The 19,682-nt window shown below is 40.2% G+C and overlaps 1 protein-coding gene and 1 pseudogene across 3 annotated transcripts; both read right to left on the minus strand.

The window, feature by feature from the left end:
• LOC133555748 (serotonin N-acetyltransferase-like) overlaps positions 1 to 19,682 on the minus strand; it is a 446,295-nt pseudogene that overhangs the window by 270,139 nt on the left and 156,474 nt on the right.
• Positions 142 to 13,986, minus strand: LOC133555741 (gastrula zinc finger protein XlCGF28.1-like). 3 transcript variants are annotated; one of them, XM_061905055.1, is made up of 4 exons: positions 13,533 to 13,986; positions 8,169 to 8,363; positions 2,469 to 2,867; positions 142 to 489 (listed from the first exon to the last, which is right to left on the minus strand). In XM_061905055.1, the coding sequence occupies exons 1-4, from the start codon at positions 13,654 to 13,656 to the stop codon at positions 485 to 487; spliced, it is 723 nt and encodes a 240-aa protein (XP_061761039.1). In that variant the 5' UTR covers positions 13,657 to 13,986; the 3' UTR covers positions 142 to 484. The 3 variants fall into 3 exon arrangements, with proteins under 3 accessions (XP_061761039.1, XP_061761036.1, XP_061761037.1); XM_061905052.1 differs by lacking the exon at positions 142 to 489 and having other exon boundaries at positions 663 to 2,867; positions 13,533 to 13,985; XM_061905053.1 differs by lacking the exons at positions 142 to 489; positions 13,533 to 13,986 and adding an exon at positions 6,977 to 7,110 and having other exon boundaries at positions 663 to 2,867; positions 8,169 to 8,315.

The following is a 19,682-nucleotide window of genomic DNA, read 5'->3' on the forward strand; positions in this document are numbered from 1 at the left end:
GCGCTATACAAGTACAACCCAATTACCATATAAGTTTAATATACGTGCTGTATGGCCTTACTTTGATCAAATCAAATCAACTTTATTTATAAAGCACATTTCAAATGTACCACAGGGGTAGTCAAAGTGCTGCACAATAGGCAGGTTAAAAGATAACACAAGAAAAACGAGCAAACACAACATAACACAAACGGAGCACGATAAAAAATAAATGAAACATAGAAACAGGTTGACAGCAGGTGCTTTATGGGACGCCATAGCAGGATGGAGATCACAGAGTGTTAAAGGCCATGGAATAAAAGTGTGTTTTTAAGAGTGGTTTAAAAAGAGGAAGAGAGGAGGCCTGTCTAACACTCAAAGGTAAGTCCTTCCAGAGCTTGGGAGCTGCAGCGGCAAAAGCTGTGTCACCTCCGAGCTTCAGCCTTGTGTCAGGGACCGTCAACAGCAGCTGATCGGCTGCGGAGTTCAAAGGAAGAACCAACGATTAAACTGCGGAGTTCAAAAGAAGAACAAACGATTAAACAGTAGAATAAATCATTTTGTGGATTGTGTATCAAAGCATGGCATGCAGTCCAAAGTATTCTCTGGGACTTTCTGTTTATTTATTGAGGCCAAGGGGACTATTGTTAATCCACAAATGTAAATTTGTTAAACAATTCAGCCATTTTCTCACACATTTTTTATTGCATAAAGGTCTCAGGACATACATATAAAACATCACAACACAATCATCATGTTATAAAAGAGAGTAACAAAAATAATTTATAAAATTAATTATAAAGACCCAACAAATAAATCATAATGTCACACATTTTAAAACTGTATAAGATAATTGTTTAAATGATGTATAAAGTAAAATATAATCCAGAAAATGTTTCAGATGTGAAACAGTACATATGTATATCATACAAAGCTGCTAATCTACAGGATCATTAACAATTAGAAATAATGTGTATTTTAATATTTCAAACACCTATAAAAACACTATTATGAATAAATCTAAAATTGATTTATGAATATATAGACATAAAATGTTTATTGTATATAAATAAAATGGCTTCTACTGTTTACTTTCACCTTTTCAGTCAAATTGTTCGGTTTATTTTTTAATAAAAGTACACAATGTTGCATATGAATGCATGTACTTGACTGAAAAAAGCACTAATATAAAAGATCTAATCTAGAGTGTAGAGGCATATTTAAAAGATTGTTAGACAAACAACAATGTCACACAGGTTATATGTGCTGGTGTTGTCACTTGACTGAAATAAGCACTAAAATAAAGTATATATTCTATGAGTGTGGAGGCATATTAAAAAGATTGTTAGACAAACAATAATGTGACACAAGTTATATGTGCTGGGGTTGTCAGAAAGTCAACATTAAAGTCCTGACAGTTCATTTTCTGCTGCTGTTCTCACCAGCACACTTGTGTTTCTTACACTGGTACTCATAAGAGAATTTTTCACCACACACACTGCAACTCAACACTTTCTCTCCTGGGTGTGTTCTCATGTGTGTGACAAGGTTTGATCGTTCACAAAAGCTTCTGTTGCAGATTGAACAGGAATGCGATTTTTCACCAGTGTGTATTTTCTTGTGTCTTTTCAGATGTCCCTTCCTTTTAAAAGATAAGCCACATATTGAACAAGAAAAAGGTTTTTCATCAGTGTGTGTTCCCATGTGCACTTTCAAACATTCTTTCCTGGTAAAAGATAAGCCACATATTGCACAAGAAAAAGGTTTTTCATCAGTGTGTGATCTCATGTGCACTTTCAAACGATTACTTTCTACAAAACCTTTACCACAGACTGAACAGGAAAAAGGTTTTTCACCAGTGTGTGTTCTCGTGTGTCTTTTCAAATGGTTACTTTCTACAAATCCTTTACCACAGATTGAACAGATGAAAGGTTTTTCACCAGTGTGTGTTCTCATGTGTCCTTTCAAATTGTTACTTGTAACAAAACCTTTGCTACAGATTGAACAGATAAAAGGTCTTTCGCCAGTGTGTCCTCTCATGTGTACTTTCAAATTGGTACTTAGAACAAAACCTTTACCACAGACTGAACAGGAAAAAGGTTTTTCACTAGTGTGTGTTTTCAGGTGCGCGTTCAAATCTTTACTTAGAACAAAACCTTTACTACAGATTGAACAAATAAAATATTTCACTCCTGTGTGTCCTGCTACATGTTTTTTCATACACGAACTGTGTGCAAAACCTTCACCACAGATTGAACAAGAAAAAGGTTTTTCTCCAGTGTGTATTCTCATGTGTACTTTTAAACTCTGACTTACTGTAAAACATTTACCACATTCTGAGCAGGAAAAGGGTTTTTCTCCCGTGTGTGTTCTCATGTGTCTATTAAGACCACTAGTGCAGTTGAAGGTTTTGTCACAGTGAGAACATTTCAAGTGAGTGTTGTCAGTGTGACATGTGGCATCATCAGAGTGTGACGACGTGTCCTCACTATCTGATAGTGGAGCTAAGAGCTCGTCTGCCTGTGATCCTCCACAGTGGTCTCCATCAGCTTCTCTTCTCATGTGTTGTGTTGAGCTGCTGCTTGGAGGCTCCCCCCCTCCCCTCTCCTCACTTTCACCGTTGACCTCATCATCTTCACTCGTCACAGGGACACCAGTCACTGGGAACTCCACCAGTCCTTCAATATGACCTCCCTCCTGACTAACGCCGTGTCCCGCCTCTTCCTCCTTCAGGTGGGGCGTCAGTGAGTCTTCCTCTTCCTTTTTACAGGGAAGGGTCTGTGTAAAAGAGGATAAGTGGTGCCTGGTCTTCCTCTTTGATGGATCCTCCTTCACCATCCGGAAGCTCCACTCTTGTTTTTCAGGCAGAAGTTGTTCTTCACAGAGGTCTGCAGGACACAAAATGACAAACATGCTTGAGAAATGTCCAGATTTGCTCAGTCACATGAGGCCTTCAGTAAGTTCACATGTACTTCAAATATCAAGATATTATATGAATTGACCGGAAAACAAACACACTGCTCTTTACAACATTATTCACAGGAAAAGAAAAACACTTTTTAGAGAGGGCAATATGGCCTAAAATCTATATTGCCATAAATTCCCTTCCACTTGAGTGCAGCTGCGATATGATCCAGCGCCCCCTGCAATTTAAATGTCAGTTACTGATGTATAAACTTGCAGAAAAGATTAGGTTGTTTACATTGTTAATGTGGATTCTGTATTGTTGTCTCTGCTATGGCGCCATCTTGTGGTCGAGTTCACTCACTGAGTGCTGTGGGTTGAAAGTGTATTTCCCTTTGCTTCGTACCTTGAACCCGTAGTAAGGTTTCTTCGTTTATCTGGCCAAGCAATGTTTGTAAGTGTAACCAGGGATTTCCACTGGATGTGGAACGGCGGCACCACGGCGAGGGATTCGTTACATTATTTGTTTTCAAGTCAATGTGTCAGTTTCCACTGCCTGGCTTCTATATTTAGTGGTCGACACAACAAGGCGTTTCAACTGAAATCAAATCGGCTCGTGTGGGACAGGAAGTCATGCATAAACAGAAAATAAATGTTCCAGTTTACTTTCAAAGCAAAATATTGTGTCTAAGGCGGATGTAGTCTACACTTTAAAAAGTCCTAATGGACATGAGGTCAATTTGTAAAAGGTTTTTATAACTAATTTCCCCACCTTGACACAAATGAATGAAAAAATGCTGATTCTAAAAAGTTCCAAAATTAAAGAACCATACAACAGGCATATCCTGGGCAGCTACATGGGAGCCTGTGTCAATTAGCAGCTGATACAAGGGTAGGGTTAGAAGCAGATAAATGAATTGTATGTGTGTACAATGCTCGATGTTACTGTTGTGTTGTTGCTTGCGACAAAAGAAATGTTTAAGTTGTCTTTCAGCAAGGCAAAACTGCCGTCTTTCCCAGGAGTCAAGTCCGTGCCGTCACAGACAAACTTGCCCGTGGGAATTGATGGACGGCAGGGCTCGAGACGCGCCGCCGGTGTTTCACTTCAGCAGCCGCTACGAATGGCAGGACCGACTATTTGATTCTGTTCCTCTGGAAGGACATAATAAACGGTTTGTGTTAAAGCGGAACTGGACCTTTTTTTTTTGGGGAAATGTTGCCTATCGTTCGCAATCTTTATGAAAGCCATGGCGACGGATGTATTTTTTTTAGCATTCATTCTAACATGACTTCCTGTCCCACACAAACAGATTTCAGGTGCGCGGGCGATTGAAACTGAAACATTGACTTGAATAAAAATGTGTCTGCTACGGTTTCAAAGCAATGTATACATTAAAAGTGAGCGTTGTATAAAAATGACTAGTACCATCTCCAACATTAAAGCGAGTGTCGCTAACACAGGATTGCAAGTAGCCCAAACAAAAGATTGGGAATGACTGACATGAGGCTCACTTTGTTTATGGACCGTATTTTTTGGACCATACGGCGCACTTAAAATCCTTTCATTTTTGCAGAAATCGACAGTGCGCCTTTTAACCCGGTGCGCCTAATGTGCGGAATAATTCTGTTTGTGCTTACTGACCTCAATGCAATTTTATTTGGTACATGGTGTAATGATAAGTGTGACCAGGAGATGGTAGTCACACGAAAGAGATACCTGAACACTCCAATATGACGCCTGTAAACACCAAAACATTATATGTTCCATTGAAAATAAAGAACATTACACACGGCGCTCAAAAATGTTTTAGTATGACCTTGAGGCCGCACTACTTGATAGTTTGTCGGCCCATTACGGCCACCGTAGTCAGAGATACAAGTACTACTATGGTGTGTGGAAAAGGACCGCTAAATGGCACCCATTAGCAGACATATTATCTGGTGTTTTGTTTCACAATATTATGAAAAACCAACTTTTCTTACCTTCTTGTACCTGCTAATGTGTATTTGAGATCTGCATAAGTCTTGAAAATATAAGCATGTCCGTGCCAATGCCATAGTCGATAAGCCTATTTTTTTTCTCCATCTTCTTCTTATGGGACATTCATCCTACACTGTTGCCATTTCTAATATAAAGTAGTGAAAAGTTCCAACTTAAAGTTGTCAGTAAACTCACTATGGAAGCGCTAAAACGTGTAGTTAATAATTGACATTATTCATCCAAGGAACTTTACTTATTAGAAGTGCCAGTCACGGGACACATTTCGGGCGTTGTTGCTGCACTAGTGAGCCACGGATGAGGAGATGCTGCTCCGTTATTGATTGAAGTAAAGTGTGAATGTCATTAAAACAGTTAGCGCCATCTTTTGACACTTCTTCTACTGCCGTCCTTGCACACTACACCACTACAACAAAGATGACGGGGAGAAGACGCAGTCCAAGTGGAGACACGTAAATAAGACCATCCACAAAACGGCGCATCATGAAACGACTGTCAGAAAGTGACTCGAAGATGATGTGTAAAACATCATCTAAGCAACATTTTCAGCAAAGAACCACCATCACATGTTATGTAGACCACAAGGAAGTCTTTTACATTTAGAAAAAAAAATAATGACTCCTTTAATGTGCCTTATGGTAAATGGGTTGTACTTGTATAGCGCTTTTCTACCCCTTTTTAAGGAGCCCAAAGCGCTTTGACAGTATGTCCACATTCGCCCATTCACACATACATTCACACACTGACGGCGGGAGCTGCCATGCAAGGTGCTCACCAGGACCCATCAGGAGCAAGGGTGAAGTAAGGGACACAACGGATGTGACTAGGATGGTAGAAGGTGGGGATTGAACCAGTAACCCCCAGATTAATGGCACAGCCACTCTACCAACTTCGCCACGCCGTCCCTTCTTATAATCCAGTGTGACTTTTATATATATATATATATATATATATATATATATATATATACACCGTGGTAGAGCGCAATATGTAGGTGTGGGAAAAATCACAAGACTACTTCATCTCTACAGAACTGTTTCATGAGGGGTTCCCTCAATCATCAGGAGATGAAGAGAATCTCCTGATGATTGAGGGAACCCCTCATGAAACAGTTCTGTAGAGATGAAGTAGTCTTGTGATTTTTCCCACACCTACATATACACACATATATATATATATATATATATATATATATATATATATATATATATATATATATATATATACACATACATACTAGGGGTGTAACGGTACAGAAAAATTTGGTTTCGGTATGTACCTTGGTTTAGAGGTCACGGTTCGGTTAATTTTCGGTACAGTGACAAAAAAAAAAAAAAAAAAAAATGTTTTGTTATTTACTAAATTTGTAAACAATGGCTTGATCCTTTTAACATTGGGAACACTACAATAATTCTGCCCACGTTAATCCACATTAAATTGCCTCAAGTTGTTGCTTAGATAAAATAAAATGACACAACTTTTCTTCTACATATAAAAAGTGTAACATTATACAGTTTCAAGTCAACTCATCATGCTTAATTTATTACAGCATTGGGGAAGCCTGTAGTTGATTTTTTATTATGTAAATGTTATATTTGTATTAACATGTGAAAGCAGGGACCCTGCCATTCAAAACTAGGCTGCTACATTACTAATGATTAATGTACCTATGGCTGAAAAATAGTACAATAGCAATAGGAGAGACTATTCATCCCTAAACACCATGGAGTTAATGTAGGCTTAATGATGCACTTACATTATTATATACACTATCAGAGACAGAAACTCTTCATTTAACATATTTTCATTTTTTGCTGCTTCAACACACCTCAATCAACACTGTCCGTAACACACACACACACACACACACACACACTCACACACACACACAAACCGCAAAATTAGCTAACGTTACGCTAAAAGCTAACTAGAATTCACCTAAAGCCAGGACTGCGAGTGAGCTGAGCTGCAGTTTGTTTCTAGAAGGTCAACGGGCTCATAGTGATGTTTAGAAAGTAGGTCAACGGGCTCATAGTGATGTTTAGAAAGTAGTTGACTTGGAAGTGTATAATTTAGGAAGAGTGCGTTGCTCACCTGCTAAACGCCTATCTGCTCGAGGCTGACGAGATGCGCTCTGAATACGCACTGCTGATTGGCTTGTTATCGCTAATGTTGTAACCAATCAGATGGTTGTGAGGGAGGGACAATGCAGGGTGCTGTGTAGGAGTCTGAATCAGAAAGCACAGCAGCTTGTTAAGACTTTAGCATAGGCGGCTACTTCATATGTTCGTGTGGAACTGGTTCGGTACTCCTCCGCACCGAACCAAAACCCCCGTACCGAAACGGTTCAATACAAATACACGTACCGTTACACCCCCTAATATATACACATATAAAAAAAAAAAAAAAAAAGACCATTCATCGGCAGTACGCTTTATATTTCGACGTGCCCTATGGTCCCAAAAATACAGTAATATTTACGTATTTTTGTTCATTAGGGCATTCATTTCAAAAACGCATCATAATATTTGCTTTTTTTTAACATCATCACTGAATATTACACACTGCAGACTTAATGAAAGCCTACAAACATAATAAAACATCACTTACTGTACAATGTCTGCTGTCACAAAGACGCAGACTGATAGAATGTTGTTATATTCCCGTTTAGATAAAGAATGACTCATAATCATCGCACGAAAAAAGCGTGTTTTTGTGTCGTTCGCCATTGCTGGGTGTAAATTGGCTGTCAAGCGGTACCAACTTGTCAGGAGTACGTCCTCATCCTTCTACTATCCAGGTGAGAGGTATGATTCATGATCTGGAATAATCTTTCACCAGCACCAAGGTGAGAAGGAGCTCACCAGACAGTGATGTCAACATAGACACACAAGCTGTTAATAGTTGGCCTGCGTTAGCACTTAGAATAACAATATCACTTTTTCTTGGTTGGCATTCTAGCCACGAAATGCAAATGGAATATTGTTGGCGCTTTTTAGATGGTTATAGAGGACCTCTCATTGGCTCCTTTGCAGGTGGACTTTTATTTACATTTGTGAGTTAGAATGTGATTTAAAAAAAAAAATATATATATATATATATATCTATCGTCATGTCTTATTATAATTATTGTGAAATCCTCCCAAAAAGTGCAGTTCCCCTCTAAATTGAAATGATTAGATTTAAGACTTGAAGTCTATGAGCATGAAGTGATGAAGCCTACTTGGATGAGTCTTCTAAGACAAAGTGAAGAGTCCAGCCTGAGAATAAAATGATATGTGCTTACTTGGACTGTGATGAAGCTGTGAGGACTCAGGTGCTTTGTCTTCAGGCTCTTCAGTCTTCACACAAACAACAGTCAGTGGAAACTTGCTGAGATCAGCCTCCTCCTGACTGATCCACACTTCCTCCTCTTCCTCTTTCATGTGGGGGGGATGTGGATCCTCCTCTTTCTTTTTAATGTGGGGGGGCTGCTGGACATCTGTTGGGTAGATAAGTAACTAAGATTAAGAGAGAATAGAAATAGTTTTGGACTGACGCTGTTAACACAATGACATTATTTGTGTTCTTTTGTGTGTTGTGTTAAAAGTGTCTAGCAAAACAACCAATAAAAATGTGGGAATACCACCTTTTGTCACAGCCTCTAAAATGTATTCAAAAGTGCGCACAAAATCCAATTTGGAGATTTGATGGGGGGAACTTTTGTTGGTACTAGGCAGCTTGTCTGAGGCATTCTTAACTTTACACTCACTGAGGTAAAGTGTATGAATATTTTATTCTGTATACAGTCTATGACATCAATTTGCAGTAACATTGTGTCATTTGTATTAGGGCTGGGCGATATATGGATATACACAATATATCGTGGGTTTATCTCTGTGCGATATAGAAAATGACTATATGGTGATATTGGAGTAAACCTTCTCACACAGTTGCTTTTAGCTGCGGGCATTACACTACAGACTCTCCTCACTCTTTCCTGTCTGTCCTTCTCACAGACACCAAGCACACCTTCCTACATACGTCACATACTGTCACCTCATACCTCACATACTGTCACCTCACACGTCACATACTGTCACCTCACACGTCACATACTGTCACCTCACACGTCACATACTGTCACCTCACACGTCACGTACTGTCACCTCATACGTCACATATTGTCACCTAACACCTCACATACTGTCACCTCATACGTCACATACTGTCACTTCACACGTCACATACTGTCACCTCATACGTCACATACTGTCACCTCACACGTCACATACTGTCACCTCACACGTCACATACTGTCACCTCATACGTCACATACTGTCACCTCACACGTCACATACTGTCACCTCATACGTCACATACTGTCACCTCATACGTCACATACTGTCACCTCACACGTCACATACTGTCACCTCACACCTCACATACTGTCACCTCATACGTCACATACTGTCACCTAACACCTCACATACTGTCACCTCATACGTCACATACTGTCACCTCACACGTCACATACTGTCACCTCACACGTCACATACTGTCACCTCACACATCACATACTGTCACCTCACACGTCACATACTGTCACCTCACACGTCACATACTGTCACCTCACATACTGTCACCTCACACGTCACATACTGTCACCTCATACGTCACATACTGTCACCTCATACGTCACATACTGTCACCTCATACGTCACATACTGTCACCTCATACGTCACATACTGTCACGTCATACGTCACATACTGTCAAGTCACATACTGTCAACTCACACTTCACATACTGTCACCTCACATCACACGTCACATACCAGGGTTTCCCCACACATTCATTTATTTGTGGCGTCCCGCCACGAAAGAAATACGGCCGCCACAAATACATTTTTTTTGCTTTTGACTCGCTCGACCGCTCGTAAAAGCAATGGGACTCGTCTGTGAATGGAGCTTGTAGTTACAACTCCGGTGCAGTAGGTGGCGGTAGCCTACTATGCATTGTAACTCCGCCAATTGCACTTAATTCACCTGGTGGGTCAGAAGAAGAAGAAGACGACGACGACGAAGTAAAGGAATAACGGACCGACCGGATCCAAATACGAGGGTAAGACGTCTTGGCAAACTAGTTCAAAAGTGGTCCGAACCTGTACAGCGGATTTTCTCAATTTTTATTTTCGGGACCGGGGCAGATGCACGCAGTAACAGTCACCTGTTACTAGGGCTGGGCGATAAAACAATAACAATATATATCGCGATAGACATGTGATCAATATCAATAGAAAATGGGGTCGATAGAACGTTTGATAATTTCACTGAGTTCTGTTAGAAAAAAAATAGGAAGAAAGGCCGAGGCGGAACCGCACGGCATTCTGGAGGGTGTAGGCAGGGGAAGGGCTTTAGCCTCTCGACCTATCACGGCCGAGCCTGAACCGCAAGGCATTCTGGGAAATGCTAACAGGAAAAAAAAAAAAAAAAGCATCAACGGCTAGCTGACGACGAGGATTGATACAAAACGGAAATATGAGTGCGACAGCACGGGAGGAAATTGTAAATAAAAAAGGAAACGTCACGTCACCAGTTTGGCAGTATTTTGTCACAGATGTTCAGACGCAAGTTTATTCCGATGTTTATAATATTCTGTAAGACATGTTTGTTTCTGCTTGCTTAATGTGACTGTTATTTATTTGCATATATTGTTACCAATATGGCTTTAAAGACTGAGTTGTACACTACTAATTTCTTAATTACGATACTTTGCATATTTTGTAGGATTGAGCCTTTATTTAAAGTCATTATTTGCACATTGACCAGTATTTTCATTTATTTGACTGTTTTTCATAATGCTGACCTCATTCTAAAGGTTAAAGTTTATATTTAAAATAAAAGTATTTAAATTCAGCCTTATTTCCTCCTGGTCTTTATTACGGATAGTTTTTTTCTTCTTCTTTTTTTATCAATAATTATCGATATCGACTGATATGAAACACGTATATCATGATAGATTTTTTTGTCATATCGGCCAGCCTTACCTGTTACCATACCGACAAGCTAACGTGTCCAGGTTATAACCCTGTTGTCAATAAACACACGTTGAGACGGTGCTTAAGATACTGCATTAATACTGAAAGCTAAATTGTGCACTGTCCACTGCAGCATGTCAATGCAATGGATAGAATAAAATCTGAGCCAACCAGCTGTTAAAATGTTGTCCAGGTTAATGTTTTAGCCATTAAAGGCCCTTAATTTCAAGATTGCAACTGTGATCGGGCACAATTAATATATATATTTCAGTGAATTACCAATTGTTCAAATCTGTATATAAATATGTACATAAAGTGTTGTAATTATATTCCAACTCCTCATTCTTCTTGGTCATTGCCGCCGCTGCTGGCACAATCCCCCCCCCCCCCGCCGCCTGACCACACCACCACAAATAGAGGCCTGACCTGTGGGAAACACTGCATACTGTCACCTCACACGTCACATACTGTCACCTCACACATCACATACTGTCACCTCACACGTCACATACTGTCACCTCATATGTCACATACTGTCACCTCACATCTCACATACTGTCACCTCACACGTCACATACTGTCACCTAACACGTCACATACTGTCACCTCACACGTCACATACTGTCACCTCACACGTCACATACTGTCACCTCACACGTCACATACTGTCACCTCACACGTCACATTTTGTCACCTCATACATCACATTTTGTCACATACTGTCACATCATACGTCACATACTGTCAACTCACACGTCACATACTGTCACCTCACAAGTCACATACTGTCACCTCATATGTCACATACTGTCACCTCACATCTCACATACTGTCACCTCACACGTCACATACTGTCACCTCACACGTCACATACTGTCACCTCACACGTCACATACTGTCACCTCACACGTCACGTACTGTCACCTCACACGTCACGTACTGTCACCTCACACGTCACGTACTGTCACCCCACACGTCACATACTGTCACCTCATACTGTCACCTCACACGTCACATACTGTCACCTCACACGTCACCTCACACGTCACATACAGTCACCTCACACGTCACATACAGTCACCTCACACGTCACATACAGTCACCTCACACGTCACATACTGTCACCTCACACGTCACATACAGTCACCTCACACGTCACATACTGTCACCTCACACGTCACATACTGTCACCTCACACGCCACATACTGTCACCTCACACGCCACATACTGTCACCTCACACGTCACATACCGTCACCTCACACGTCACATACCGTCACCTCACACGTCACATACCGTCACCTCACACGTCACATACTGTCACCTCACACGTCACATACTGTCACCTCACACGTCACATACTGTCACCTCACACGTCACATACCGTCACCTCACATGTCACATACCGTCACCTCACGTCACATACTGTCACCTCATACGTCACATACTGTCACGTCACACGTCACATACTGTCACCTCACACGTCACATACTGTCACCTCACACGTCACATACTGTCACCTCACACGTCACATACTGTCACCTCACACGTCACATACTGTCACCTCACACGTCACATACTGTCACCTCATACGTCACATACTGTCACCTCACACGTCACATACTGTCACCTCATACATCACATACTGTCACGTCACACACTGTCACCTCATACGTCACATACTGTCACCTCATACGTCACATACTGTCACCTCATACGTCACATACTGTCACCTCATACATCACATACTGTCACGTCACATACTGTCACCTCATACATCACATACTGTCACCTCACACGTCACATACTGTCACGTCACACGTCACATACTGTCACCTCACACGTCACATACTGTCACCTCATCCGTCACATACTGTCACCTCATACGTCACATACTGTCACCTCATACATCACATACTGTCACGTCACATACTGTCACCTCATACGTCAAATACATGTACACCCTTGCCCAGCAGAGAGGTAGCAGCATGGGTAACGTTAGCTGTGATGCTAGTAGAGCCGTGCGAGTGGTAATAAGAAAGAAAGAAGGTGCAAATGAAGGAAGAATTAAATCCCAAGAAGAACAGCAGGGAGTCATCGTCTGACGATGGTTTGGCTTCAAGTGGGAATATGTCGAACAGTAATTTGACAAGTGTGGTGCACCAGCGTTGCTACAAAAAGTACCATTACTGCTAATATGAATATGAATATGAATGAAGAGTGATTACAGGGCATATCAACATCTCCGCTCAGTGCCACACGCCCACACTATCAAAATGCTGAGGCAAACATTTCCAGATCAACACCGTATGAAAAAAAAAGTCAAGAACAGAATTTAACAACGTCCGTAGTAACCTACCACATAGCAAAGGACGAACACTTTGATTTCTTCATATTTCTTCATATGCAAGTGTACCCTTTCCTATGCAAACTTCTCATAACTCCTTCAATCAATCAATCACACATTGTTACAAACTGAGAAGAACATAAACCTCAAACTGTCTCGTTGCAATGAAGAATCTAAATCAAAGCATTGCATCATCCCCACAAGACAAAGCATCTAGCCATTGAAGAAAAGTCTTAAAAATGAAATATAAAGTTAGTAAAGATGTGAGAGTAAGAAGTCAACAAACCTGTTGTGTGTAATACAACTTGGTGTTTCTTGAAAACAGCGTCCAGTAGTTGATGTTGTAGCTCTTTCTCTTCTTTTGTTGGACAAGGGTCCTCCTCATACTTTGCTATGGTTCTTTCGCACATTATCAACACTTGACACTCACATTTGATCTCTACTTAGCGACGTGTTGATAACGTCCGCGTCTCTTTGTTTGCAGCTAACAAGCTAAGCTAACTAGCAGGCTAAGACACGATAAAGTGCGCTCAGACTAATTGTATCCGGATACAAACAATGACTAACAATGTTTCATCTACTGCACGACATATATGCGTACATGTATGCACTAAATACAAATACCGAAACAATAATGGCCAGTTGCCACGTTTAAGTCTTCTCCGTCAAACGCCATTTTGCTTTTTACTCCTTCGTCTTCTTTCGACTTCCAACAGACTCATGTGATGTTGTGAGAGAGGGAACAGACGAACTACACTACCCAGCATGCAGCAGTAGCGACGAGCATGCGCGGCAGGCCCGTGAAGTGTTGCTGCACGTCATCATAAGTGTTGTACCGAAATCTGTTACCCATCGGAATTTGTAACTCTAGGGGGCGCTGTTCCCATGGCGTTTGTTTGATGGTTAAACGGCAAGACCAAAGAGGAGGAGAAGAAGAACGCTTGCGTATATGGCGTAAACTATCCGTAATGCTGAAACGTCACTTATCTATGTTGGAAAATGTATGTGTGTCAGAGAGAATCAACAGCTGATACAATGGACTCATACTATGATGAAAGTAAGTCATTGATTTCAAGAATATGTGTAATTTATTAATGCTGAAATTCCGTCAACTGACGTTGCAGCATTAAGGATAGTTTACGTCATTTACGCAAGCGTTCTTCTTCGCCTCCTCTTTGGCCTTGCCGTTTAACCATCAAACAAACGCTATGGGAACATCGCCCCCTGGAGTTAAAAATTCCGATGGGTAACAGATTTCGGTACAACAGCTATCTATGATGACGTGCAGCAACACTTCACCGGCAGCTAGACTGTGGTGATGAACAAAAAAAATTAAAATAAAAAATAAAATAAAAATAAAAAAAGACTGTGGTGATGAACACGCTTTGTGAGTCAACACACCTCATCTGCATTATTTACAATTACACAGACAACACAAATACCACATTTAAAGTGGTTGGCAGCGAGACTGTGGTGATGAACACGCTTTGTGAGTGAACACATCTCATCTGCATTATTATAGTATATACTGACTATATACCTGTGACTATATATTACCACACATACATATGTGTACATATGTACACATATATACGTATATATGCACACATTTCTATACATATACATTTATATATACATATATATACACCCATATATATACACATATATACATATTTAAACACACACACACACACACACATATATATATATAAATATATACACACACACATATATATATATATATATAAATATATATATATATATATATATACATACATATACACACACATAAATGCAAACCCCGTTTCCATATGAGTTGGTAAATTGTGTTAGATGTAAATATAAACAGAATACAATGATTTGCAAATCCTTTTCAACCCATATTCAGGTGAATATGCTACAAAGACAACATATTTCATGTTCAAACTCATATAAAAAAAATGTTGGGCAAATAATCATTAACTTTAGAATTTGATGCCAGCAACACGTGACAAAGAAGTTGGGAAAGGTGGCAATAAATACTGATAAAGTTGAAGAATGCTCATCAAACACTTATGTGGAACATCCCACAGGTGTGCAGGCTGATTGGGAACAGGTGGGTGCCATGATTGGCTATAAAACAGCTTCCAATAAATGCTCCACATTTCCACATTTCAAATTGAAATGATTTGAAATGAAATGAGTTTATAGCTTCTGTGAAAGGATTGCAGTCTACCTTGTTTGTATGCACATGTGTCATATGAGCAAGTTTTAATGTTGTAAATGTGATGTTTTTTGTGTTGTTTACTGTTTTTAATGTAACCTTGCTGCCTCCCTCTTGGCTAGGTCTCCCTTGGAAAAGAGATCTTTGATCTCAATGGGATTTTACCTGGTTAAATAAATAAAAAATGGTCTTACCTTTACTTATAAATGAAATCCATGCCAGCTCCTTCTGATCAAAAGCATCGATAAATTGTTTATGGAAGTCTTCCTTATCTTTCTTCAGTTTAAAAATCTCTCTGTCTCGATGGAGCTCTTCCTTTATTACCTCTTGTCTCGATTGAAAGTCCAGTTTAGAAAACTGCTATCAGACCGCTGCTCTCTGTTAGCTTGGGTGCGGGCGACGACCGAATTAGCCTCGGACAACTCCCCCTCTCGTTCTGCTCCATGGGTGATCTCTTTATCCCACCGCTGCCAACATGAAGTGTTATTGTATGAATAATACACTGGGTATTTAGGACTGGAACATGCTTTATTTCAGCCCGGTTGTTTAAATAGCCAGCAAAGGTCCGTCGTGCACTCGCCACGTCATATCCGTCCCAGCACAATACCGTCACTCATTTCACTTCTTCTGCAGCCAAATAACCGCAAGAAGGATCACTAGCGGCCTCTACCACCAGGAGGCGGGAGTCATTTAATGACTCATATTTAACAGACTCAGCTACGGTAGTGTGACGGTCTCAAGCCGTCGTCTTGCGGGTTCCCAGGACCACCAAGGAAGGACATGGCTTGAGCAGTTAGACTTTGTTTATTTTTCAATAAAACCTCAGTCCAGGTCGCTCTTCCGCTCCTCCTCTCCGCCATCTTGGGCAGGGCTACAGTGTGCCCTGCCTGTCTGTCGGACCGTCGGCTCCACAGGTATATTAATAAAACATAGCTGCTTACTGTTCTTTTTAACATACCGGTATTCAATAGCTTGGACCTTAAATCCTACAGAATAGCTCTTAATCTTCTTCCCTTTATGAGATTTCAAATGATTGAAATCAGCCTCCTCCATTTTGAAAATGATGACAAGGGAAGTGTCACTCTTGACGTCACAAATTTGACCCGGCGGTAATATTAAGCATGTGCTAATTATTTTGCAAAGCGAGTTTGACCCGGCAGTAACTCAAGGCAGGCGCATACTATATGCCCGGCGGCAATTCAAGGAAATACGGTATATATATATAGATATATATATATGTGTATATAAAGGTACATACAGTATAGGCGTAATATGATCAAACTTCCTTGTTGTCGTCAAAAGTCTAGTAGCCGCATTTTGTACCAAGTGTAATCTTTTAATGCTAGACATAGGGAGACCTGAAAATGATAGGTTACAGTAATGGAGACGAGACGTAAGGAAGGCCTGAATAATGATCTCAGCGTCACCGCTGGACAAAATGTTAGGTTACAGTAATGAAGACGAGACACAAGGAAGGCCTGAATAATGATCTCAGCGTCACCGCTGGACAAAATGTTAGGTTACAGTAATGAAGACGAGACATAAGGAAGGCCTGAATAATGATCTCAGCGTCACCGCTGGACAAAATGGGACAAATTGTAGCTTTATCTGTCATACTTACATTGGTATCTGTGGCAGGAGTTCTCTTTCATCTCCTTTCTAAAGAGTTCAACTTGCCATGATCCGCGGTCCGGATCATGTTTTTGTATTTTCTGTTAGTTTTGGACTCCTTTAGTTCCTGTTTGTGCACCTCCCTAAGTTTGTTCTGGTTGCCATGGTTGCAAGTAATGTTCACCTGTCACTGATTAGTGTTGGGCCGCTCTGCTGCTACCCGAGCACTAATCAGAGGCAGTATTTAAGCCTGCCATTGAGGGTGAGTCGGCCTGGTGTGGTGGTTTCATGCAGTGCCTCTGTTCTTTTCATGCTTTGTGCCATGACAAGTAAGTTTTTGTTTATTCATGCTGCAGTTTAGCGAGGTTTTGTTTTGCCCTGTCCATAGTTCATGCCATTTGTTTATTCAAGCCACAGTTTAGTGAGCTTGTTTCATGTTTTTTAGTTTCATCTTTCATGTCCTAAGTTTTTTGCCTTAGCTTTGGCCTGCAGTAGGCACGCTCGCCTACGGGTTGTTTTCTGTTTTTTTGTACCCTTTTGAGTTTTGGTAATTTAATCTCTTGCTACCTTCTACCGTTGTCCGGAAAAGTCCATTTGCATCACAGGAAAACAAATCTCGCGGCAAGCAGCTTGAGTGTATTACTGAAAGATAATTGTGTTGAAGTTATGTTTGAGTCGGTTTTGGTTGCTTGGAAAAGGATTTTTTTATTTAAAAAAAAAAAAATTTTTGCTGGGTGATTTCTCCCATGGTGCATTGCGCTACCTGGTTTGGTTGCGCCTTCTGTCACTATCAAAAGATGTCATTTTGATGAATATTATTCAAATCCACGTCCATGCTTTTTTTCAGAACATAATTTCAACAACAATATGACACAAAACTTAACGTAAAAAACTAACCATCGTTCAGAACAAAAACAATATGAACATAAAGATAAAAATCTTCTCCAGTTTTTCAAAATGTGTCAAACATCAACATGAGACTTTGCCGACAATAATCCAATACACTGAACAAAACTACTACAAAAATGAAAGCGATAACACTTGAAAGAAAATGCAACAAAAAACTCATGAAAGCACTATAATATAATATAATATATTGTAAATCATACATTACTTTTAGAATGTGACAAGTTTTCATGTCCTTTTTGTTTCTTTGTCATCATTAGTCATTTTTAGATCAGAATAGAACAATGGCTTACATGGATTTGTGAATATGAACATTATTTTAATAGTTTTACAGTGTTATGAAAATTCCTTTGTAGAAAGAGAAAAATAAATTGTCACAAAGAACAACATGGCAAACGTGAAAGTTGCTGCTTCCAAGTATGCAAAAGTCAACTATCTTTTTTTGCACACAACTTCAGTTCTGACATAAATTGGCTGGTCTGTGGGAAGACTTACTGAGATAACATGCTTTTTTTTGTGCTGTATCACATTAGAATGCACCCGGAAAATGCTGGAGTTGTACCTTTTTGTGTTATCTCCCGCTTGTAAACGTTGTCTAAAACATTGTTTTGAACAGGCAGGATCACAACTCATGCATTTTTCCTGTACTTCATTCCGTGCACAATAAATAAGGAGAAAAAGTAGTAATATTCGGGCATTATCAGCATCCTCCCTTAAGGCGGGTCCCCCCCGACAGCTGCAGCACTGATAAGACAGATAACATGTCATCTTTTGGAGAGAACACATCAAATATGTCCTCTCATGAAACAATGATGTTAGAGCCTGGATTAAAAATCTGCGACTACTGTAGGCAGTAGGAATAATATCATGATCACAATATATATTGCAGCCTCATTATTTAAAGAGATACATCACAATAATGTGATTTGCTATGTACATGACAATAGAACTATTATTAATCCACGCACTAATTCCCTGTTAATATCTAGCTCCTTTCTGTTGTAACTTTCTTCTATCTACACTTCTGATCAAGCACTTATTCTTCTCTTTAATATCTTACATTAGTTTTGACCGATACCACAAATTTAGGTATCGATGTGATACCACGTAGTTACAAGGGCAGAGTGGTTCATACTTTGTTAATGCTGGTACTTCAAATGTTGTAGATCACAGGTGTCAATCTCCACATCTGGCCCGCAAACACCTGGAAATGATATGTGTCAGTAAAGTACTTCATATTACCTCACTAAATGTCACGGATTGTTTTTGCGTTTTGACATTAAAAATATATGTACTGCTTGAAATTGCTTACCTTTTAAACTTTAATAGTATCCAATAATGCAAAAAATATTACAGTATATTATCATACTTTCCAAACATGTTTTTGTCTAAATAAAAAGACTTCACTCTACAGCAAACTACCCATCCAATTCATGAAAATGACAATAAATGTGGGCAGCTCGGCGGGGAAGGGGTTAGTGCATGTGCCTCACAATACAAAGTTCCTGAGTAGTCCTGTGTTCAATCCCGGGCTCGGGATCTTTCTGTGTGGGGTTTGCATGTCCTCCTAGTGACTGCGTGGGTTCCCTCCAGGTACTCCGGCTGCCTCCCGCCTCCAAAGACATGCACCTGGGGATAGGCTTCTCCCACCTCCAAAGACATGCACCTGGGGATAGGCCCCTCCCACCTCCAAAGACATGCACCTGGGGTTGATTG

This window comes from Nerophis ophidion, linkage group LG07 (assembly GCF_033978795.1).
Source record: "Nerophis ophidion isolate RoL-2023_Sa linkage group LG07, RoL_Noph_v1.0, whole genome shotgun sequence".
Lineage (NCBI taxonomy): Eukaryota > Metazoa > Chordata > Actinopteri > Syngnathiformes > Syngnathidae > Nerophis > Nerophis ophidion.